At 37.5% G+C, this 25,282-nt stretch overlaps 2 protein-coding genes and 1 long non-coding RNA gene across 3 annotated transcripts; 1 reads left to right on the top strand and 2 right to left on the bottom strand.

Moving 5' to 3' along the window:
* The first annotated feature begins 4,338 nt into the window (after positions 1 to 4,338).
* On the top strand, positions 4,339 to 9,788 carry LOC141775668 (uncharacterized). The gene is made up of 6 exons (XM_074649258.1): positions 4,339 to 4,414; positions 4,589 to 4,933; positions 5,035 to 5,373; positions 7,229 to 7,345; positions 7,918 to 7,976; positions 8,945 to 9,788. The coding sequence occupies exons 1-6, from the start codon at positions 4,372 to 4,374 to the stop codon at positions 9,068 to 9,070; spliced, it is 1,029 nt and encodes a 342-aa protein (XP_074505359.1). The 5' UTR covers positions 4,339 to 4,371; the 3' UTR covers positions 9,071 to 9,788.
* A 472-nt stretch (positions 9,789 to 10,260) lies between these two features.
* LOC141774865 (uncharacterized) lies at positions 10,261 to 13,074 on the bottom strand. The gene is made up of 6 exons (XM_074647679.1): positions 12,970 to 13,074; positions 12,505 to 12,846; positions 11,592 to 11,669; positions 11,375 to 11,500; positions 10,921 to 10,982; positions 10,261 to 10,814 (listed from the first exon to the last, which is right to left on the bottom strand). The coding sequence occupies exons 1-6, from the start codon at positions 13,010 to 13,012 to the stop codon at positions 10,725 to 10,727; spliced, it is 741 nt and encodes a 246-aa protein (XP_074503780.1). The 5' UTR covers positions 13,013 to 13,074; the 3' UTR covers positions 10,261 to 10,724.
* Positions 13,075 to 23,102: 10,028 nt separating this feature from the next.
* LOC141775667 (uncharacterized) lies at positions 23,103 to 23,398 on the bottom strand. Its single transcript, XR_012595648.1, has 2 exons — positions 23,321 to 23,398; positions 23,103 to 23,229 (listed from the first exon to the last, which is right to left on the bottom strand). It is a non-coding gene; the product is annotated as an uncharacterized LOC141775667 (long non-coding RNA).
* Between the last annotated feature and the right edge of the window lie 1,884 nt (positions 23,399 to 25,282).

Below are 25,282 nucleotides of genomic sequence, written 5' to 3'. Positions count from 1 at the left end.
AGTACTTCTCAGTCACAGGTCATAACTCCCGCCCCCTCCATGTTAGCGGATGGGACATGGGTTAAACTAAAAAGTCAAAGTATACGTCAAATACATTTTTCAGGTAGTTCTTATCACACTGATGTTTGTTCAAGGGTTAATTTTTCTGATAAATTTGTTTTTAATTAGTTATTTGATTGCTATAAAAAGGGGGTGAGACGTCATGATTGACAGCTGCTCTGAGTGAAGTAGTCACACAGCCGGAGGCTCAGGAATTGTACGAGAGAGGAGATGTAACTTTAACTTTCCTTAACGGTCACCGATCTGTGTAATAGAACATGTGTCAATTTGATGATAAATGTAGTTATAGTGATACTATGGTTAGTTGTTGTGTCTTTCTAGCCAAATCGCTACCGTGGTGCTACCGTAGCAGCTAGGTGGCTCAATGTAAAATGTTATAAAACACATCATGAAACATTTTGTGATACTGAACTAAATATCAAATAACGTTATTAAAATGATTTAAAATCTACTATTTAAAAACAATTGTGGTAGATTTTTTTAGACATTGATTGAACTAAACGAGTGCACATCCAGGAAGGCAGAACCCAAAACTATCACATCAACCGTTTTTACTAAATTTAGCTCGCGGAGGCTTCTTGTATCCTGGCTACATATCCTGTTGATGCCCAAACTCATGTACGTTCTGAGTAAACATGCTTGGTGGTCTGTCAGAGCAGAGAAATGGCCAGCCACAGTCTACATCTCACAGCTCAGCTGCTGCATGTGGCTTTGCTTGTTGTTTCACAGGCATTGACGTGCAAACAAGCCGACCAGAGTGCTGCGAAATCGAAAAGGTAAAACAACCGTGTTGACTCAAACAATCTATTTTTGAGTGGCTACATGGGAAATATCTATTGTTAGCATTTCAGAAACTATTTCCAAGGCTCTTTTGTTTCCATTAAAAAAAAAGCAGCTCATCAGGCACCTAAAGTAAGCCTCTAATATATCTTGTGCAAGAATGAATTAGTCACATTTGACCCAATGACTTTTTATTGGTACTCACACAAGGAAGAACAGGATAAAAAAAAAGCCAGGTTTTAAAATAATGTGCATTTATTTTACATTAATTTAAATATCTTTTAACTGCACTGAGCTGTTGTTTGCTTTGTCTTGTGGCAAAACAAATGCCATCTAAAATACCTCTCCGCCAAAATTTACCACAGCTTGTATAATGTAGCTGTAAATGGGAAAAGTACAGGGGAATATACTAACCCGATATCACGCCAAAGTTTGTAACAGACGTCCACCAAAGGATAGTGTGTTAGTGTCACGGAAACAACGCAACATCGGTACGGAAAACATGTCACAAATATCTCTAACGTAACTTATAAAACAAAACACCGGTCTCCTGGTTGATAGTCCTGTGTTTGTTGGACCCATTGACCTCCTCTCCTGCCTGCAACAAGCAGTTTTTCCCCACTTTTTATTCTACGTCACTAGCTCAATATTTACGCGGATGCGTTTACATTGCGGGCAGTACAGATCGTCGTTCTTGCAGGCTTTTGCCACGCGCATTATTGTGTCATTCATGTGACTTTTTGTGCGACCGGATTGGGTATACTGGGCTACTGGTTCACAATAAGCAGGCTCAGTTACACATTTCACACAACTGACAGCATATTGAAAGTTGTGCCTCATACAGACATCAATGCTTTACATTTATCTACATGATAAGTGTAATTTAAAGTTACAGATCTTACATTGAAGATTAAAAATCCTTATATCTTCAGAGCAAAGACAGATTTAAGTAGGTCACTTCAACTCTACTTATGCAACACGTAGGCAGAGTCTCGCATGTCTCTTAGTTCCTGAGATGAGAAAATTACATATCTTCTCTGATGTGGTAAAACCCACCAATGGACGCACATACAGTGAGCTTTTACCATCAAAACACAATGTTGGCTACCTGATGTGCTTTTAGGTGTGAGGAGGAACTAGTATCACAGGTGTCTGTGTTCACTTGCTTGCGCTCTATTTCAAAAGGAAGTCTCAACACAAACATCATTTTAACTTTATTTACTGTCCTCTGGAGGAATGTGATTAAGTCCTAAAAGAACAAATTTCTATTTAGACAACATGAAGCGTTTGAGTTGTTAAAAGAAATATTAAATATTAATACAGAAAGAATATCTGTAACATAGTCCCCAGCACATAAGTCATTTTAGTATCTATTATTATGAGGATATTGACAAATTTAACCAAATTCAAATCAAGATAATGGTTTACAACAGTTTGAAAGTCTGAGACTGTGGGCCTCCCCTCAGACAAATCTTCTCACTCTGTGTGTGTTGTAATCCGAGTTTCTCTATGCTTTGTTCACATCGCCGGGTCGGCCATTCTCATCCAAACTCGTCACATACTGACGCTTTGTCAGGACCCCATGGCGACACTTTCTAACGCACTGGGTAGTGCTTCAAATTATGACGCTCCACTAGTTACAGTGAACACGTGGTGAATACAAACACAGTAAACACATTAAAAACACACTAAAAACACTTCTTTAGATTTAGGCAACACATCCACTTAGTTAGGTTTAGGAAAAAACATCATGGTTTGGCTTAAACTTTCTACGTTTGTAAAGTGAAAGTGAAACTTAATGTGAACACAAAGACAAAGGGCCCTGTGTTTGTCGCCCTATTGTGTGGTTTTTTTGCTCTTAAAAAACTACCTCACCACACTCCCCGACCACTTTCTCTGAGTGGTTAATATTGACACGGATGCGTTTACACTAGTAGTTACTTGAAAGCCCGGTGGGCAAGGGTGCCAGAGCAGAGGCCAACACTTTTAAAGCATTTATAAATAGCAGCTTGCAGGAACACACACAGAAACACACACACACACACACACACACACACAGACACACACACCTGGGCAGTGATACCACAGAGTGTTTCCACTGCAGCAGTTGGGGGTGTGAGTTTCCTCTTCTTTAGTTGTTGAGAAATGGGAGAGTTCTTCTCAGTCACAGGTCATAACTCCCGCCCCCTCCATGTTAGCGGATGTGACATGGGTCAAACTAAAAAGTCAAAGTAGTTCTTATCATGCTGATGTATTTTCAAAGGTTCATTTTTCTGATAAATTTGTTTTTAATTTGATATTTCACGCTATAAAAAGGTGGTGAGACGTCATGATTGACAGCTGCTCTGAGTGAAGTAGTCACACAGCCGGAGGCTCAGGAATTGTACGGGAGAGGAGATGTTACTTTAACTTTCCATAACGGTCACCGGTCTGTGTAATAGAACATTACAGAATTTGATCATAAATGTAGTTATAGAGATATTATGGTTAGTTGTTGTGTCTTTCTAGCCAAACCGCTACCGTCGTGCTAACGTAGCAGCTAGATGACTCACGCCTCCGGTTCCCCTTCGGGTTAACACTTTTAGCTCTGTCAACACTTTGACCGTTAGCGTGGCGACACTTTCTAACGCACTGCGTAGCCCAGTGCTTCAAATTATGATGCTCCACTACAGTTACAGTGAACACGTGGTGAATTTAACCAAAAACACTTCTTTAGTTAAATGATTATGAGTATTATACATATCATGTCTTTGATTCCTTCCTCGACCAGATAAATTCTTGGTCGACGAACACTTGTACGATTTTGTCGACTAATCCAGTTTCTCCACAAAGAATCACACAAAAGCAACACTTTAAATCTTGTGTTTACCAGAGATGTGCTCATAAGTTTCCTGGAAATAAATCATTCAGTATGAAAAAAACATTGAAAAAATGACTGATCGACTAAAGAAATCTGAGTCGACTGAGACCAAAACAACCCTAGATTTTCCATTTATCTATTTACTGCCTTTACTCTGATACTACTGTATGACTTTGTAGGAATAAGTAATTATTGTTATGCACTACAAGATGAATACAAGCAGATATCTCTGGTGTCTGCAAGTCCAGGCTATTTGTCTAGTTATGTCTCAGTTCTGTTCTTGATTAAGTTGAGTAAGTTGTAAATCATATTAAAGTCATCCCTGTGTGCTTATAGCGTCACAAATTGGACATCATACAGAAACTAAAAAAGTTTTAAAATAGTTTATGTATTTATGTATGATTGTTTCATATATAACACAGTTTTTCAGTCATGATTATGTTGCTTTAGAATCATTAGCTACTGTATCTGTGAAAAAACAAAAGAAGAAGTGTGCGGCTTGGATTCACTGAAGATGGGTCATTGGCTGGCCAAATTTAACAGGAAGTACATTTACTGTGTTTCAGCCAATCAGTATGATTTCCACTTTGAAAACCTTGAACTCCTTGTGACTAAATCTTCCATTTGAGTGGGAAAGCACCAGTTGCGCAAGAGAAGGTCTCTGTACAACAATGATCGGAAGACTGGCTGCTTTGATACTTCTAAGTACAGTGTGTGAGTGCAACTTCACTTTTCTACTTTAAAATGAGTTCTACTGTAAAGTTTGTTTTGTGTAAAAATATGACAAATTGTATTATAGGTATTATTTGTATGTAATTTGTCTTTTGTTACACATTGTTCACAGTTTTTGTCCTGTTTTTTGAGACTGTTTTTGTCTCTTTTCTTCAGCCCTGATTCAAACTGAAGAGGTCCCTCAACAGATCGCTTTGACTGTGCTTCAACTTGGTGATGATTTTACTCTGATGTGTACATTCGTTGAAAATGAAGCCGGGTTGTTTTACTGGTATAAGCTGAAGCCTGGATATATGGTCCAAACAGTTGCAGCAGGAACTTTTGACAAAGTAACACTTAAAGGACAATTCGTCAACTCAAGATTCACAATCAAAAAAGTGAGCTCTGAGTATGTTCTTGACATCAGAAATGTCAGCAAAGACGATGAAGCAACATACTTCTGTCAAGCAGGATCAGCATACGAGATGAAATTTGTTAATGGCACACTTTTGGCTGTAAATGGTAAGATATGTTTAATTTCAGTGTGCTTTTTTTGCTGCTTTGTCAATACCAAACAATCCATTATATCATAAACATTAACTGCCTTTTTGTGAATCACACAGATCATAAAAATCAGCAGAAATCTTTCCACGTGAAACAAATTCCGGACACTGAGTCGGTCCAGCCGGGCGACTCAGTGACTCTCCAGTGTTCACTTCTCTCCAAGAACAAAGAAAACACAGATCAGTGTCCAGGTAAACAGGATGTGTACTGGTTCAGATCTGGATCTGGAGAATCTCATCCCGGCATCATTTACGCTCACAGTGATGAAGAAGAGGAAAGAAGTTGTGACTACAGTCTGTCCAAAACTATACAGAACTCCTCTGATACCGGGACTTACTACTGTGCTGTGGTCACATGTGGAGAGATCCTGTTTGGTGAAGGAACTAAAGTGGAAACAAGTACGTTGTTTAAATCATAATGCATCTCTATTGATTATTATTCTGTTGCTATCTAAGTGCAGTGTTGATAATAGGAAAGAGAAACCAAAAAACATTCTCCTGCCTTTGCCTTTTTTCTTGTAAAGTATTGAATAGTTTTATCTCGTCAGGCCTCTAAAAATGATTCAGATTAGATCAGCTCGAAGTGCTCACAGTTAGAAACAGTGTCTGTAATCTTCGTTGAGGAGCGGTGAGTCGATTTTGTGTTTCAAAGGCTCACAAACCACGAAGGTTAGAAACCACTGAATTAGTTCATGCTATATTCAGGCCACTTGCGGTGGACACTTACGTAATGCGTCTGTAGTGCAGTCCTTTCATGGGACATGAGGCTTGGCTGCTTCCGCTACTCTTCTTCTCTGTTATTTCTATGTGTGTGCATTTTTTCTCCATTTCCTGTGGTATTCTTTGTCCCGTCGAGGCCTCTCTGCCGCTCTCTTGTGCAGTTTATATGATCATTTTTGTTGTGACTATGTGTCAGTGAGGTGTTGATAACGGGAGCACCTACAATGCAAACTGCTGCCTAAACAAGACTTGGTCAAAACCTGAGTATATGTCTGGACCGTGTATGGTCAGTCTGTGAATTTGTGGCTAATTTGTTAAACAAATAGTCAGTTGTCATGTCTATAATGTTAAATCCAGCGGGAAAGCCTTGTGTTTGTTGGACCCATCCACCGCCCCTCCAGTCCGCCCGGTGTATTTCTTTTTGCTCTTTAATCTACGTCACCACACTCCTGGCGTACTCTCTATGAGCGTTTACTGTTGCCACAGATGGATTTACATTATATTTAATGGAACGCCCGATGCGTTTCATACCGGCGCTAAAGGGTCCCTTATGCAGCGGTAACACACGGCGACGGCCGTGACAAAGCCTCTGTATTTAACGCCCTGGGAATGGGAACAGGCTGGTTTGACGCTTTTTATACTTCCTGGTTCACAATTACGTGGATTACATCCAAATCGATTTTGTGGGATATTTATATGAATTATAGTGCATTCTTTTTCGTAGGTATAGCTACGAACGGTGTGTGTAAACAACCTGTTTGTATCCACCTCTGTGGTAACTTTTTCTTGAACTTCCTGAAATTACAATGGCCTTACCTTTTTTGTGTGAGTGGGCCGTCTAACTTGTCAATGTGGGTAAAATTAAACATAAGTGTTCTCGTGAGAGAATATTGATTCAGTTTATTTATTTATGTTCAATACTTTTTCATTCCTTTTTTTAAAACTAGTTTGGTGGAAAAGAAGAGTACATGCAGGTTAATTGTGTTAGTTTAGTTTTACATCCTGAACTCTGTGGAGGTCAAACTGAAATGTTTTGCTTAAAATAACATAAAACATTTATAGAAAACCACGCAATCTAAATAAAAACAGAAACTAAACAAGACTACAAGTCTTCAGCCGGGCTAGCAGCTCTTTGAGGCTGTACTAAGGCACAGTGATACTTTGAGTTAAATGCCATCATACTCACAATGGAAAAGCTAACATGCTCATGTTTAGCAAGTACAATGTTTATCATGTTCACCATTTTAGTTTAACATTATAGCATGCTAACATTTGCTGGTTAGTATTTAATTTTGGGACAAATTCAAATTTTAATCCGACCTTGTCAACCCTGTGATTAATGGACGACTCTCTCTACCTCCTCAGCCGCAGTCCCCCACACATGGTTCCCCAACACGTTCTCATCTTAGTTAGTTAGTTCATAGTCAGTTATGTAGATATAGACGACTATCGTTAATTATTAACCATGTAAAAGCAATTCTATTTTAGTTAATAGTTGATTAAGTGTCTCTTTGGGATTTTTTTCTCCTTCCAGGACAAGAAGTGTGCACATCCCTCATTGTGCTTGGGACGCTGCTGGCCTGCTGTGTGATCGTGATTGGTACTCTAATTATCTTCAGAAATCGAAAGCCAGTTTGTGAACATTGCAAAGGTAGGTCCATCGTGTGTGCATGGATTATTTGATCCAAATCAGGTGCCAACACTGTCTCCCCTTTACAGACATGCCCACTTTATGATAATCACATGCAGTTTGGGGCAAGTCGTAGTCAAGTCAGCACACTGACACACTGACAGCTGTTGTTGCCTGTTGGGCTGCAGTTTGCCATGTTATGATTTGAGCATATTTTTTTATGATAAATGCAGTACCTGTGAGGGTTACTGGACAATATTTGTCATTGTTTTGTGTTGTTAATTGTTTTCCAATAATAAATATATACATAAATTAGTATAAAGCAGCATATTTGCCCACTCCCATAAGTCCCACTCCCCGTTGATAAGAGTATTAAATACTTGACAAATCTCCCTTTAAGGTACATTTTCAACAGATTACTTTATACTGCTCATCTGTGTCCTCGTGTTTTTTTTAAAGTTTTGTTACACACAGTAATGCAATAAAGCCAGTGAAAGGTTAAAATGTGGGGTTGTGACTGGAGAAGTTGGTAGTCCTGAGATTACTTGCTAACAATAACTTTATTGTCCTTAATGTCTTTCTTTCATTAACAGGAGAAGCTTCCAATAATGCTCAACATGACAGATCAGCTGAGGATCAACTAAGTATTTTGGTAAATACAATTTAAATGTCATTTGACTAATGCACAATTAGAATTTAATCATAATGTATGGTTATTCTACATTGGATTCATGCCATGGATGGCAAAGTCAATGCAGATTGACAGGATAAAAACACACAGAACACACCTGGCATCCATCCAACAAGTCCTCCAAATTAAAACACAAAATATGTCGGTCCATGCCCTCCAGAACGAGACACATATACAGGACAACACTAATTCTGATCTTACACAGCAGTGGCTAAGGTTTGGTGAGGTTATGGCACTGAAACAACTTGGTTAGAGCAAGTAAAACGTCATGGTTATTGTTAAAATAAACATTTTGCAAAGGTTAGGGGACAATAGGAAACACTTGGTTAAGGTTATGGAACAATCTTAGTCATAGTGGGAAAAAAACAGACTATGTCAACTTGTCACATCTGTGTCGTGCTTTAAAGTCTGACATTTTGTTGACCCACCCCTGCCTCCTTTATCTGCATCACACTACTTCCTCCTTTGCTCCTGATAGAAATGAGTCATAAATACTGATGCTGCTGGAGGGCTTTGTCACTTGAATGTAAACATATGTTGTTTTTGTGCACTTGCTGAAAGGTCTGATATTTGTTCTTGGAAGGAAAATCTCCATCCGTCATATATTTATTGTAAATAAATGTTAATTGCAGCTCGTTATTTTTGCTTCTTAAAGAACTCTCTAAGCAGATGCAGCTCCTCACACAACCCTGTCGTCTAGAAATTACATTTATAGGCTACCAAACTGGTTTCCAAATTATATTGTAATGAAAAACGTAATTGCTTCGCCTGCATTATCTTCAACAAAACTCTAGACTAACTAACAGCAATCTTTGGATCCTTTACAGCACATTGGATGGCACAACTTTCAATGTTTAATATTAAATCCAGCATTAATTGGTTGTGGTATTACGGCTCTAACATCTAACAATCATAATTGTCATGTGCAGGATGGTGAAGCGGCGGCACCGAACTACATAGCGCTGGATTTCCCCTCAAGACAAACTAAAAGATGGAGGACTAACAGGGAGTTACCAGCGGACTGTCTGTACTCTGGCATCAGTGAAGGGATGTGACCATGAAGAATGAACATCTCATATGTTCATTGTCACAGAAAATAATTTCCACGAAGCTGTGATTCCTGTTTAGGTGAATTAAATGAGAGATTGTGAACTTATATTAAATCAAACAGATAATGTTATTGTTAAAAGCAAAATCAGAAATATTTGTTTAGGATAGAGAAAGCATTTATGTTTTGTGATGTTGCCTGGTCAAAACAAAGTATAGATATTTATTATTGTTTTATTATTATTAGTGCTTGAATAATTACTCAAAATCTGAATGAAATCTTAAATGAATGTAAGAAAAATGTTTCCATTAAAGAGAAAATCCATCTATGTTCTTTATATATGATGTTATATTGTATCATTAAACACTTTTTTGAATAATTACTCATCATTTATTTTGTTTGATAAAGACACCTGCTGTACAGTTCATTTTAATTAACTGTACAGCAGGTCCCTAACTTTTCCCAAAGAAAACCCTTGTTTCGTTCGTAGCATTCCGACAGTTTGAATGTAGGTTAGATCGAGTCATTCGCCTGTCAGTCTTTGCTGATCTCCCTCTCGTCGTTTACCTCATGTGTATAAGCATAAATAGCAACTCATGAAGTGGGCTCTGAGTGTACGACTGTCGTCTAGAAATTCATCAAAATAAAAGTTCAGAAAACATTTTGGCCAATACTTTGTCCAGATTTCTAGTTAGATATCATGTGTGATTTACTAGGTTATAAAGCCGATCGGTTTATGCCTTAGGGGGAAGGGTGTTACGGCCGCCGTTGGCACCTTCCCATCTGTGTAACACCTTTATAGCGGTTTGCCAATGTGATGAACAGGATGTGTGGTCACCTGCTCGCATGTGGCTCCCCTTGCTGAGGCGTGGCTTAACTACCACCTTCGGACTCAACTGTAAGGGGAACTTCTAAGAAAACGTCGTAGTTCAAAGAATTTTCTAGGAGCAAGTCTATGATTACAATGAAGACTGAAATAAATAACTAAATATACATCTAAATATTAGGGCTGTCAATCGATTAAAATAGTTAATCGCGATTAATCACAAATTAATCACACAGTTTTTATCTGTCAAAATGTACCTAAAAAAGGGAGATTTGTCAGGTATTTAATACTCTTATCAACATGGGAGTGGGCAAATATGATTTCTTTATGATGTATAAATGTATGTATATATTTATTATTGGAAATCAATTTACAACACAGAACAATGACAAATATTGTCCAGAAACCCTCACAGGTACTGCATTTAGCATACAAAATATGCTCAAATCATAACATGGCAAACTGGCATGTCTGTAAAGGGGAGACTTGTGGGTACCCATAGAACCCATTTTCATTCACATATCTTGAGGTCAGAGGTCAAGGGACTCCTTTGTACATTGCCATGAGTTTTTCCTCGCCAAAGTTTGGCGTAACTTTGGAGCGTTATTTAGCCTCCTTCATGACTCCTTTGTGACAAGCTAGTATGACACGGTTAGAACTGAAGACATTTTCACCATGAAGCATTTAGGGATACATTCAGTAGTAGGAATAGTAACACAACTGAGGGGAAACCACAACATTTACAGTCAGAGGTCAGTACTATTACTACTAAACTACAGTTTCGTTGTGGACTCACATTCACATTCAGCATTTAACTTGAGAGTACACACTCTCTTCAGTGTTCAACTCTCTTCTTCCTTCCTCTTGTGGCTTTCTTTCCAGAGAAATGCAACGCAGCGTAGTTCAGCTCAGGTCCACCTTCAGTCTGTGCAGCAAATGAAAGGCTCATTATATATTCATGTTGTTATATGGTGCTGGTGGGAATTATGTTAAAGAAATAACCAATAAAGTAATTTGGTATCATTACTTACAAAATCATGTAGCTGTAGGCTTGAGTTGTCATGTCTCGCTTGCGAAGCGGCGCTTTCTATTCCTAATGAATGAAAACAGGAATATTATGTTCTTAATCTGACTTTTCAATACAGATCCTCAGCTGGTTCAACAAGCTTTAATTTACATGTTAATAAAATAAAAGTCTTTCTTAAAAAAAATGTTTTCCTCAATTATTGACATTGTGTACTATAAAGGTAAAGGTCAATGAGACACATGGAACAAACAGCAATATGGAGAAATCGTGTAACAGATGTTTGCTGATCATTCATTCATTATTAATATGCAAATAACAGACTTCTACTGATATCTATTATTTTATCCAACAACATGAGGTTGAGGTTCGTCCTGTCTTGCATGACGTTACACTTCTTACACTTTATGAAGTAAAGCCATCGGAGTATTAACATTTTTGACTTGGTCAACAACACTCACCTTTAAATTGTGAACACACTGGTCTTGAAGTTCGGCAACAGATGAAAACGATGTTTGCAATCACAGAAATGACCAAGCACACTGTTGCTATCACCAGCGCAATAAATTCATATCTTGCTGTTCGCTCTAAATAATAAAGAAAAAAATAAAACTTATTAATGATGATGTTATTAACATTTTTTGAATGTCACTTCCAGTATTGAACACAAAATCATACCGATTTCCACTTTAGTTCCGTCTCCAATTAATATCGTCCCACATGTGGACGTACAGTTTGATGTCCTCCGAGTGTTTCCTGCATCATACAAAACTGTGTTAAAAAGATTTCAAACTTCATTTTGAAAGCCTAAGAAGAAGTTAGATATGTCTCAATATGTCTTTAATAGTTTGTGAAGATATTTAGCAAATGTGGAGCTGTTTTGTCCAGCACACGTGTTCTCAAAGAAAAATTAGATCATTTTGATCGGAGCTACAATATAGACAAAAGCAACACTTTTAGTAAGGGCTAATTTCTTTAACGCATTAACACAACTTAAGACTTTTAGGTTGTAGCGGGCTCAGTATTAAAGCAAAAGTGAAGATACTGGCATCATATGAAGCTAGAAAACCTGAAGAATCCATTGGTACACTGACAGCTGTTGTTGCCTGTTGGGCTTGAGTTTGCCATGTTAGGATTTGAGCATATTTTTGATGCTAAATGCAGTACCTGTGAGGGTTTCTGGACAATATTTGTCATTGTTTTGTGTTGTTAATCGATTTCCAATGATAAATATATACATACATTTGCATAATGCAAACATATTTGCCCAGTCTCTTGTTGATAAGATTATTAAATCTTGACAAATCTCCCTTTAAGGTACATAGTAAAGTGGTTTAAAAGGTTATTTTCTAAAATAATTAAGACAACACAGCTGGTAGTCAGTTAATCAGAGAGTAATTACAAACATTTGGAAATAAGTAGATTAACTGTATCTGTATATTTAATTGGATTAACATTGGAAGTTTTTTGAATTTTCAAAACAAGCTTATGACACTTAAAACTGTTATTTTTTCTTAAACATTAACAGTGCGGCTTTAGAGCCGTGTCTGAAGCATTTGCAAAACTTTATAAAAGTAGACCACATGATTACCTTTTAGTGACAGATATGTCCCACTCCATTCAGGATTGCTCCACCGATCTGTGATTTCACAGTGATACAGTCCCTCATCTTCTTGGATTGTCCTCAGAATGGTCAGGTTGCTAAAATTGTTATCATTGTTCACCTCCAATCTTGATTCAGAAAACTGCGGTGCATACTCTGGTGCATTCTCAAGTTCTGCAGATTTACGCAGCGTCACCATTAATTGCAGAGTCTCCCTGGTACTCTGCTTGTACCAGTGGATCTCTATACGGGTGTTCGCAATATTCGGCAGAGCACACGTGAAGGTTGCAGGTTCACCAAGTTGAACTGTGGTCACTGGAACCAGCGTATCTGAAATAAATGAAACATGTGAAACAATAAATGACAATTAGTATATAATGTACAGAATAAAATGTATCATGCAAAAACCTCCATGTTGGCATGCAAAGTCTGAACTGAATTGTTTGCACTTACATCCTCGATGAAGAACAAGCAGTGTAACCCAGAACAGGATCATCTTGAAATTGTCTCTTCTTCGGAAACTTGCGTGGTATTTGAGTGAGTAAAGGAAGTGGCCACTAAAATGTATGTCACATTGACAAATGCATCCGATTGGTTATCACAGAATAAACATTCAAAAGTGCACTTCCTGTCACATTGGTCTATTCCTGGTCTTTGTGAAGCCTTTCACCTCATTCTTCTCCATTCACACTAGGTCTGTCAATCGAGTAAAATAGTTAATCACAATTAATCACATGATTGTCCATAGTTAATCGAGATTAATCACACATTAATCGCACATTTTCTTATCTGTTCAAAATGTACCTTAAGAGGGAGATTCATCAACATGGGAGTGTGCAAATATGCTGCTTAATGCAAATGTATGTATATATTTATTATTGGAAATCAATTAACAACACAAAACAATGAAAAATATTGTCCAGAAGCCTCACAGGTACTGCATTTAGCATAAAACATATGCTCAAATCATAACATGGCAAACTGCAGCCCAACAGGAAACAACAGCTGTCAGTGTGTCAGTGTGCTGACTTGACTATGACTTGCCCCAAACTGCATGTGATTATCATAGAGTGGGCATGTCTGTAAAGGGGAGACTCGTGGGTACCCATAGAACCCATTTTCATTCAAATATCTTGAGGTCAGAGGTCAAGGGACCCCTTTGAAAATGTCCATGCCAGTTTTTCCTCGCCAAAGTTTGGCCAAACTTTGGAGCGTTATTTAGCCTCCTTCGTGACAAGCTAGTATGACACAGTTAGAACTGAAGACATTTTCAACATGAAGCATTTAGGGATACATTCAGTAGTAGGAATAGTAACACAACTGAACGGAACCCACAACATTTACAATAATTGTCAGAGATCAATACTATTACTACGAACCACAGTTTCGTTGTGGGCTCACATTCACATTCAGCATTTAACTTGAGAGTACACACTCTCTTCAGTGTTCAACTCTCTCTTCTTCCTTCCTCTTGTGGCTTTCTTTCCAGAGAAATGCAACGCAGCGTAGTTCAGCTCAGGTCCACCTGCAGTCTGTGCAGCAAATAAAGGCTCATTATATATTCATGTTGTTATATGGTGCTGTTGGGAATTATGTTAAAGAAATAACCAATAATGTCATTTGGTATCATACTTACAAAATCATGTAGCGGTAAACTCGAGTTGTCATGTCTCGCTTGCGAAGCGGCGCTTTCTATTCCTAATGAATAAAAACAGGAATTTTATTTTCTTAATTTGACTTTACAATACGGATCCGCAGCCGGTTCAACAAGCTTTAATTTACATGTTTATAAAATAAAAGTCATAACTTTTTTTCCTCAATTATTGACATTGTGTACTGTAAAGGTAAATGTCAATGAGACACAGGGAACAAACAGCAATATGGAGAAATCGTGCAGCAGATGTTTGCTGATCATTCATTCATTATTAATATGCAAAATATTTCTACTGATATCTATTATTTTATCCAACAACATGAGGTTGAGGTTCGTCCTGTCTTGCATGATGTAACACTTCTTACACTATATGAAGTAAAACCATCAGAGTATTAACATTTTTGACTTTGTCAACAACACTTACCTTTAAATTGTGAACATACTGCTCTTGAAGTTCGGCAACAGATGAAAACGATGTTTCCAATCACAGAAATGACCAAGCACACTGTTGCTATCACCAGCGCAATAAATTCATATCTTGCTGTTTGCTCTAGATAATAAAGAAAAAAATAAAACTTATTAATGATGATGTTATTAACATTTTTTGAATATCACTTCCAGTATTGAACACAAAATCATACCGATTTCCATTTTAGTTCCGTCTCCAATTAGTATCGTCCCACCTGTGGACGTACAGTTTGATGTCCTCCGAGTGTTTCCTGCATCATACAAAACTGTGTTAAAAAGATTTCCAACTTTATTTTGAAAGCCTAAGAAGAAGTTACATATATCTCAATATGTCTTTAATAGTTTGACAAGATATTTAGCAAATGTGGAGCTGTTTTGTCCAGCACACGTGTTCTCAAAGAAAAATTTGATTGTTTTGATCGGAGCTACAATATAGACAAAAGCAACACTTTTAAGTTAGTGCTAATTTCTTTAACGCATTAACGCAACTTAAGACTTTTAGATTGTAGCGGGCTCAGTATTAAAGCTAGAGTGAAGATACTGGCATCATATGAAGCTAGAATACCTGAAGAATCTATTGACACACTGACAGCTGTTGTTGCCTGTTGGGCTTGAGTTTGCCATGTTAGGATTTGAGCATATTTTTTACGCTAAATGCAGTACCTGTGACGGTTTCTGGACAATATTTGTCATTGTATTGTGTTGTTAATCGATTTCCAATGATAAATATATACATACATTTACATAATGCAAACATATTTGCCCACTTTCATGTTGATAAGAGTATTAAATACTTGACAAATCTCCCTTTAAGGTACATAGTAAAGTGGTTGAAAAGGTTATTTTCTAAAATAATTCAAACAACACAGTTGGTGGTCAGTAAATCAGTACGTAATTACAAACATTTGGAAATAAGTAGATTAACTGTATCTGTATATTTAATTAGATTTACTTTTTTTTATTTTTCAAAACAAGCTTATGACACTTAAAACAGTTATTTTTTCTTAAACATTAACAATGCGGCTTTAGAACAGTGTCTGAAGCATTTGCAAAACTTTATAAAAGTAGATCACATGATTACCTTTTAGTAACAGATATGTCCCACTCCATTCAGGATTTTTCCACAATTGTGTGATTTCACAGTGATACAGTCCCTCATCTTCTTGGATTGTCGTCAGAATGGTCAGGTTGCTAAAATTGTCATCATTGTTCACCCCCAATCTTGATTCAGAAAACTGCGGTGCATACTCAGGTATTGCAGATTTACGTAGCGTCACCATTAATTGCAGAGTCTCCCTGGTACTCTGCTTGTACCAGTGGATCGCTATACGGGTGTCCTCAATGTTCGGCAGAGCACACATGAAGGTTGCAGATTCACCAAGTTGAACTGTGGTCACTGGAACCAGCGTATCTGAAATAAATGAAAACATATGTGAAACAATAAATGACAATTAGTATATAATGTACAGTATAAAATGTATCATGCAAAAACCTCCATGTTGGCATGCAAAGTCTGAACTGAATTGTTTGCACTTACATCCTCGATGAAGAACAAGCAGTGTAACCCAGAACAGGATCATCTTCAAATTGTCTCTTCTTCGGAAACTTGCGTGGTATTTGAGTGAGTAAAGGAGGTGGCCACTATAATGTATGTCACATTGACAAATGCATCCGATTGGTTATCACAGAATAAACATTCAAATGTAGACTTCCTGTCACACTGGTCTCATCCTGGTCTTTGTGAAGCCTTTCACCTCATTCTTCTCCATTCACACTAGGGCTGTCAGTCGAGTAAAATATTTAATCACAATTAATCACATGATTGTCCATAGTTAATCGAGATTAATCACACATTTTTTTATCTGTTCAAAATGTACCTTAAAAGGAAGATTCATCAACATGGGAGTGGGTAAATATGCTGCTTAATGCAAATGTATTTATATATTTATTATTGGAAATCAATTAACAACACAAAACAATGACAAATATTAACTTTGGAGCGTTATTTAGCCTCCGTCGTGACAAGCTAGTATGACACGGTTAGAACTGAAGACATTTTCACCATGAAGCATTTAGGGATACATTCAGTAGTAGGAATAGTAACACAACTAAAGGTAACCCACAACATTTACAGTCAGAGGTCAGTACTATTTCTACTAAACTACATTTTCGTTGTGGACTCACATTCACATTCAGCATTTAACTTGAGAGTACACACTCTCTTCAGTGTTCAACTCTCTCTTCTTCCTTCCTCTTGTGGCTTTCTTTCCAGAGAAATGCAACGCAGCGTAGTTCAGCTCAGGTCCACCTTCAGTCTGTGCAGCAAATGAAAGGCTCATTATATATTCATGCTGTTATATGGTGCAGTTGGGAATTATGTTAAAGAAATTACAACCAATAATGTAATTTGGTATCATTACTTACAAAATCATGTAGCGGTAAACTCGAGTTGTCATGTCTCGCTTGCGAAGCGGCGCTTTCTATTCCTAATGAATAAAAACAGGAATATTATGTTCTTAATTTGACTTTTCAATACAGATCCTCAGCTGGTTCAACAGGCTTTAATTTACATGTTAATAAAATAAGTAATTTTTTTCCTCAATTATTGACATTGTGTACTATAAAGGTAAAGGTCAATGAGACACATGGAACAAACAGCAGTATGACAGAATCGTGCAACAGATGTTTGCTGATCATTCATTCATTATTAATATGCAAAATATTTCTACTGATATCTATTATTTTATCCAACAACATGAGGTTGAGGTTCGTCCTGTCTTGCATGATGTAACACTTCTTACACTTTATGAAGTAAAGCCATCAGAGTATTAACATTTTTGACTTGGTCAACAACACTCACCTTTAAATTGTGAACATACTGCTCTTGAAGTTCGGCAACAGATGAAAACGATGTTTCCAATCACAGAAATGACCAAGCACACTGTTGCTATCACCAGCGCAATAAATTCATATCTTGCTGTTTGCTCTAGATAATAAAGAAAAAAATAAAACTTATTAATGATGATGTTATTAACATTTTTTGAATATCACTTCCAGTATTGAACACAAAATCATACCGATTTCCATTTTAGTTCCGTCTCCAATTAATATTGTCCCACCTGTGGACGTACAGTTTGATGTCCTCCGAGTGTTTCCTGCATCATACAAAACTGTGTTAAAAAGATTTCCAACTTTATTTTGAAAGCCTAAGAAGAAGTTACATATATCTCAATATGTCTTTAATAGTTTGACAAGATATTTAGCAAATGTGGAGCTGTTTTGTCCAGCACACGTGTTCTCAAAGAAAAATTTGATTGTTTTGATCGGAGCTACAATATAGACAAAAGCAACACTTTTAAGTTAGTGCTAATTTCTTTAACGCATTAACGCAACTTAAGACTTTTAGATTGTAGCGGGCTCAGTATTAAAGCTAGAGTGAAGATACTGGCATCATATGAAGCTAGAATACCTGAAGAATCTATTGACACACTGACAGCTGTTGTTGCCTGTTGGGCTTGAGTTTGCCATGTTAGGATTTGAGCATATTTTTTATGCTAAATGCAGTACCTGTGACGGTTTCTGGAAAATATTTGCCATTGTTTTGTGTTGTTAATCAATTTCCAATAATAAATATAGACATACATTTGCATAATGCAAACATATTTGCCCACTCTCTTGTTGATAAGAGTATTAAATACTTGACAAATCTCCCTTTAAGGTACATAGTAAAGTGGTTTAAAAGGTTATTTTCTAAAATAATTAAAACAACACAGCTGGTGGTCAGTAAATCAGTAAGTAATTACAAACATTAGGAAATAAGTAGATTAACTGTATCTGTATATTTAATTAGATTAACATTGGAAGGTTTTTAGATTTTTCAAAACAAGCTTATGACACTTAAAACAGTTATTTTTTCTTAAACTTTAGAACAGTGTCTGAAACATTTGCAAAACTTTATAAAAGTAGACCACATGATTACCTTTTAGTGACAAATATGTCCCATTCCATTCAGGATTGCTCCACCGATCTGTGATTTCACAGTGATACAGTCCCTCATCTTCTTGGATTGTCCTCAGAATGGTCAGGTTGCTAAAATTGTTATCAATGTTTACCTCCAATCTTGATTCAGAAAACTGCGGTGCATACTCAGGTGCATTCTCAAGTTCTGCAGATTTACGCAGCGTCACCATTAATTGCAGAGTCTCCCTGGCACTCTGCTTTTACCAGTTGATCTCTATACGGGTGAGTCCAATGTTCGGCAGAGCACACGTGAAGGTTGCAGGTTCACCAAGTTGAACTGTGGTCACTGGAACCAGCGTATCTGAAATAAATGAAAACATATGTGAAACAATAAATGACTATTATTATATAATGTACAGAATAAAATGTATCATGCAAAAACCTTCATGTATGTATTTGGCATGCAAAGTCTTGTAGGGACCCACCATTACTGGTGGCAAAGACAATGAACTACGCTTCTCAAGATCCTTGAGTCATGCAGCCATTGGCTGTGGATGCAGCTCAGTAGCCATTGGCTACTGTAGCAATCACACATAGGTGTGAAATTCACCCAGGACACAACCAGAGGAATCTCTTTGTTCCTCCTCTTTCTGCTCTTTCTTCTCACCTCCTGACCTGTGGAGGTGAGCTGCTGCTCTCCAGACCAGAAGCACCTCTGCTCTCTGATATATGGCCTGTTAGGAAACAGCCATAGGAACACAAGGAACCTATAAAGCAGAAGACGCGAGAGCCTGTCTTTTTACCTACTAACGTCAAGCAACAACCGCAAGAAGTTAGCACCAAGCTATCAAGCTGCTGGGAAGAAGTATTGGAGCGATCAGCTTCCTCCAATCTGCACAACTGGATTTGAGCACAGCAAAGACAACATCTTTGACTTGGAACCACAACTTCAACACATGGAATTACAAATCCCTTTTCTTCCATCGATTGGTAACGTACTGGGCTTACCTTAGCAGTAGCAATTGCACATGGCTGAGCAAGACTGTTCAACTTTGATTTCTAGAAATTTACTTGTATTGATATGATTAATGTTATTCATTGAGTTTCACTGTTGTGATATTATTTGTAGTTACGGGTAGCTGGCTTCACCACATCTGATGTGTTTAGTTTATGCTTCACATAGACAAGGTCTTGCATGCAAACTAACCATCTTTTCTAACCCACTGCATTATCTGACACACATTAAGATCATATACATAAACTGTGAATTAGTTAAACATAAACATACAGCTTCAGATAATCTTAACCCCCACATCACCCCACTCTCTGTCCTTCCTGAGCACATGTGTTCCGAAGAACAAAGAGGCCATGTGGTGCCATGTTGGCGGCCATCTTTGATCCCGCCATCTTTGTAGTTTTACAGTGCTCGCCCCTTTTGTCTGTAGGCAGACATCTTGAGACAAGAAGCCATCTTGTCTCTCTACCTCTCTCTCTCTCTCTCTCTCTCTCTCTCTCACAGACACACACATACACACACACACACACACACACACACACACACACACACACACACACACACACACACGCACACACACACACACACACACGCATGCTTAAACTCTTTGTTTGGTTTGTTTAGTTCAGTTATTTAGTTAGATTAATATTGTGTTTTACACCTTTATTATCTTGTAAATAAATGATTGTGGAATATACATGCTGGTCTGTTTAATGTTGTACAACAGTGAATAATGCCAACCTCTGCTATGTCAAGAACTCCGATATCCTTCAACCTTTACTATCCATTTTGGTTATAGTTATTAATTTAATTATTAATCAACGTTCCAAATTGATAGTTTAGTATATTTAATGAGACTATATTAACGTTTTGGTTATTGGTCCCTGATTCCAGGGTGGTGCCCCGTTTATTATTAATGTTTATTGATAATCTTTATTAATATTAATAATACTATTATTATTTATTAATTAATTTGCTAGTAACCAAACCTGTTACTGCCAAATCCATACAGTCTTAACTGAATTGTTTGCACTTACATCCTCGATGAAGAACAAGCAGTGTAACCCATAACAGGATCATCTTGAAATTGTCTCTTCTTCAGAAACTTGCGTGGTATTTGAGTGAGTAAAGGAGGTGGCCACTATAATGTATGTCACATTGACAAATGCATCTGATTGGTTATCACAGAATAAACATTCAAATGTGCACTTCCTGTCACATTGGTCTCATCCTGGTCTTTGTGAAGCCTTTCACCTCATTCTTCTATATTCACACTAGGGCTGTCAGTCGAGTAAAATATTTAATCACAATTAATCACATGATTGTCCATAGTTAATCGCGATTAATCGCAATTAATCGCAAATTAATCACACATTTTTTTATCTGTTCAAAATGTACCTTAAAAGGAAGATTCATCAACATGGGAGTGGTAAAATATGCTTGTTTTTTGCAAATGTATGTATATATTTATTATTGGAAATCAATTAACAACACAAAACAATGACAAATATTAACTTTGGAGCGTTATTTAGCCTCCTTCGTGACAAGCTAGTATGACAGAGTTAGAACTCAAGACATTTTCACCGTGAAGCATTTAGGGATACATTCAGTAGTAGGAATAGTAACACAACTGAAGGGAACCCACAACATTGACAATAATTGTCAGAGGTCAGTACTATTACTACTAAACCACAGTTTCGTTGTGGACACACATTCACATTCAGCATTTAACTTGAGAGTACACACTTTCTTCAGTGTTCAACTCTCTCTTCTTCCTTCCTCTTGTGGCTTTCTTTCCAGAGAAATGCAACGCAGCGTAGTTCAGCTCAGGTCCACCTTCAGTCTGTGCAGCAAATAAAGGTTCATTATATATTCATGTTGTTATATGGTGCAGTTGGGAATTATGTTAAAGAAATAACCAATAATGTAATTTGGTATCATTACTTACAAAATCATGTACCGGTAGGCTTGAGTTGTCATGTCTCGCTTGCGAAGCGGCGCTTTCTATTCCTAATGAATAAAAACAGGAATATTATGTTCTTAATCTGACTTTTCAATACAGATCCTCAGCTGGTTCAACAAGCTTTAATTAAAGGGACTGTTTGTAACTTCTTACACGTACAAATCAATCCGGGTCGGTGTCCCATGCGCGCTCGCATGTGGCTACGCTGTTCAGACAAGACTCCAACACAAACTACACGGAAGCGCTAAAACCGCAAAGTTATATCTAGTGAAGCCCGTCTTGCAAAACAGTGTTGGCTGCGGTCGGAGGACGCGGGGGAGACCGTAGCTTTGGTCTCCAGGGACGGAGTTTCTGCTGTGCTCTGCTCCTCTAGCTGCCTGCACTCACAGCTCGCTCCACCTCTCGTGCATGCACGCACACTACACACTGCAGAAGACTTTGTAGCTCTGAGAATATCTAGTAAATGTTCAGTGGACGTTTGTGCAGAAATAACTGCTGCAGCTCCTCCAGACCAACAGAGGTTTCCCGTGTCTTGTGAAGTGACGGGGCTCCCCAGCGAGAAACGTTATCGTCTCTGACCTTGTGCCGGTGTCTCCCCTGTTTCCTCCGGCCGCAGTCGTGAGGCTGAAGCAGGAAAAGCCAACACTAGGATCAGCATTGATTCATGGAGAGACCTTTGTCTGTTCAGCTAACATTACTGCCAAGCAGGTGAAATATAGAGTGATATTGTGGTTTTAGCTGACGTGTGTCGCCTCACTGTGTTGAGCGATGCTCGTTCATGTCTATTCAGAGCGAGCACAAGTGCGAGCCCCACGCTGACTTTCGTTGACTTAACGGCCACAGGTGTCGCTGTTAACAAGCATTTCTGATTCTTACAAACAGTCCCTTTAACATGTTAATAAAATAAAAGTCATAACTTTTTTTCCTCAATTATTGATATTGAGTACTACAAGGGTAAAGGTCAATGAGAAACATGGAACAAACAGCAATATGGAGAAATCGTGCAACAGATATTTGCTGATCATTCATTCATTGTTAATATGCAAAATAATAGATTTCTACTGATATCTATTATTTTATCCAACAACATGAGGTTGAGTTTCGTCCTGTCTTGCATGATGTTACACTTCTTACACTATATGAAGTAAAACCATCGGAGTATTAACATTTTTGACTTTGTCAATGTAGCACCTGAAAGAAATATAATTTTTTATATTATATTCCTAGTTACATTTATCTAACATTTCATTCAGTAATATGCTGTAATATTCAGTCTTTTGTTTAAGTATGTATATTTACAACCGCCAGCAGGGGGCAGGGTGAAACTCTCTGTCGTAAATGATTACCAGCGAAGAAGAAGAAGTTTCTGTTGTTAGACGGAGCCCTTGGTCTGTGAAGTGTGTGTGCCCGGTGCTGCATCGACAGCTAGTTTTGTTTTGCCAGTTCTGCCGGTGAATTAATAAAAGTTGAACTCTCTCTTCTACACCAAACCGTGTGTGTGAGTGGTGTAACATCAACAACACTTACCTTTAAATCGTGAACCTACTGGTCTTGAAGTTCGGCAACAGATGAAAACGATGTTTCCAATCACAGAAATGACCAAGCACACTGTTGCTATCACCAGCGCAATAAATTCATATCTTGCTGTTCGCTCTAGATAATAAAGAAAAAAATAAAACGTATTGATGATGATGCTATTAACATTTTTTGAATGTCACTTCCAGTATTGAACACAAAATCATACCGATTTCCACTTTAGTTCCATCTCCAATTAATATCGTCCCACCTGTGGACGTACAGTTTGATGTCCTCCGAGTGTTTCCTGCATCATACAAAACTGTGTTAAAAAGATTTCAAACTTCATTTTCAAAGCCTAACAAGAAGTTAGATATGTCTCAATATGTCTTTAATAGTTTGACAAGATATTTAGCAAATGTGGAACTTTTTTTGTCCAGCACACGTGTTCTCAAAGAAAAATTTGATCGTTTTGATCGGAGCCACAATATAGACAAAAGCAACACTTTTAAGTTAGGGCTAATATCTTTAACGCATTAACGCAACTTAAGGCTTTTAGGTTGTAGCGGGCTCAGTATTAAAGCTAGAGTGAAGATACTGGGATCATATGAAGCTAGAAAACCGAATGAATCCATTTGTACCACCATGTCATACTAGCTTGTCGCAAAGAAGGTTAAATAATGCTCCAAACCTATGCAAAATTTTGGTGACGAAAAACTGGCATGACCCATATTCAAAGGGGTCCCTTGACCTCTGAGCTAAAGATATGTGAATGGAAATGGGTTCTATGGGTAATATCTGTCATTGTTTTTTGTTGTTAATCGATTTCCAATAATAAATATTACATACATTTTGCATAATGCAAATACTTGACAAATTAAAGTACATTTTAAACAGATACAATTTTTTAGTAATTTGCGATTAATGGTAATTAAATATTTTAATCCATCGACAGTCCTACTGTTAGAGTAAAGCGGTTTAAAAGGTTATTTTCTAAAATAATTAAGACAACACAGCTGGTGATCAGTAAATCAGTGAGTAATTACAAACATTTGTAAATAAGTAGATTAACTGTATCTGTATATTTAATTGGATTAACATTGGAAGATTTTTAGATTTTTCTAAACAAGCTTATGACACTTAAAACTGTTATTTTTTCTTAAACATCAACAGTGCGGCTTTAGAACAGTGTCTGAAGCATTTGCAAAACTTTATAAAAGTAGACCACATGATTACCTTTTAGTGACAGATATGTCCCACTCCATTCAGGATTTGTCATCCACTCTGCGATTTCACAGTGATACAGTCCGTCATCTTCTTGGATTGTCCTCAGAATGGTCAGGTTGCTAAAACTGTCATCATTGTTTACCTCCAATCTTGATTCAGAGAACTGCGGTGCATACTCTGGTTCATACTCATGTTTTGCAGATGTACGCAGCGTCACCATTAATTGCAGTGTCTCCCTGGCACTCTGCTTGTACCAGTTGATCTCTCTACGGGTGATCACAATGTTCGGCAGAGCACACGTGAAGGTTGCAGGTTCACCAAGTAGAACTGTGGTCACTGGAACCAGCGTATCTGAAATAAATGAAAACATTATGTGAAACAATAAATGACAATTAGTTTATGATGTACAGTATAAAATGTATCATGCAAAAACCTCCATGTTGGCATGCAAAGTCTTAACTGAATTGTTTGCACTTACATCCTCGATGAAGAACAAGCAGTGTAACCCAGAACAGGATCATCTTGAAATTGTCTCTTCTTCGGAAACTTGCGTGGTATTTGAGTGAGTAAAGGAGGTGGCCACTAAAATGTATGTCACATTGACAAATGCATCTGATTGGTTATCACAGAATAAACATTCAAATGTGCACTTCCTGTCACACTGGTCTCATCCTGGTCTTTGTGAAGCCTTTCACCTCATTCTTCTCCATTCACACTAGGGCTGTCAATCAAGTAAAATATTTAATCACAATTAATCGCATGATTGTCCATAGTTAATCGAGATTAATCACACATTAATCGCACATTTTCTTATCTGTTCAAAATGTACCTTAAGAGGGAGATTCATCAACATGGGAGTGTGCAAATATGCTGTTTAATGCAAATGTATGTATATATTTATTATTGGAAATCAATTAACATCACAAAACAATGAAAAATATTGTCCAGAAGCCTCACAGGTACT

This window comes from Sebastes fasciatus, chromosome 10, assembly GCF_043250625.1.
Source record: "Sebastes fasciatus isolate fSebFas1 chromosome 10, fSebFas1.pri, whole genome shotgun sequence".
NCBI lineage: Eukaryota > Metazoa > Chordata > Actinopteri > Perciformes > Sebastidae > Sebastes > Sebastes fasciatus.
The sequence above is the reverse complement of the archived record's forward strand: the minus strand, read 5'-3'. Positions and strand labels throughout refer to the sequence as shown.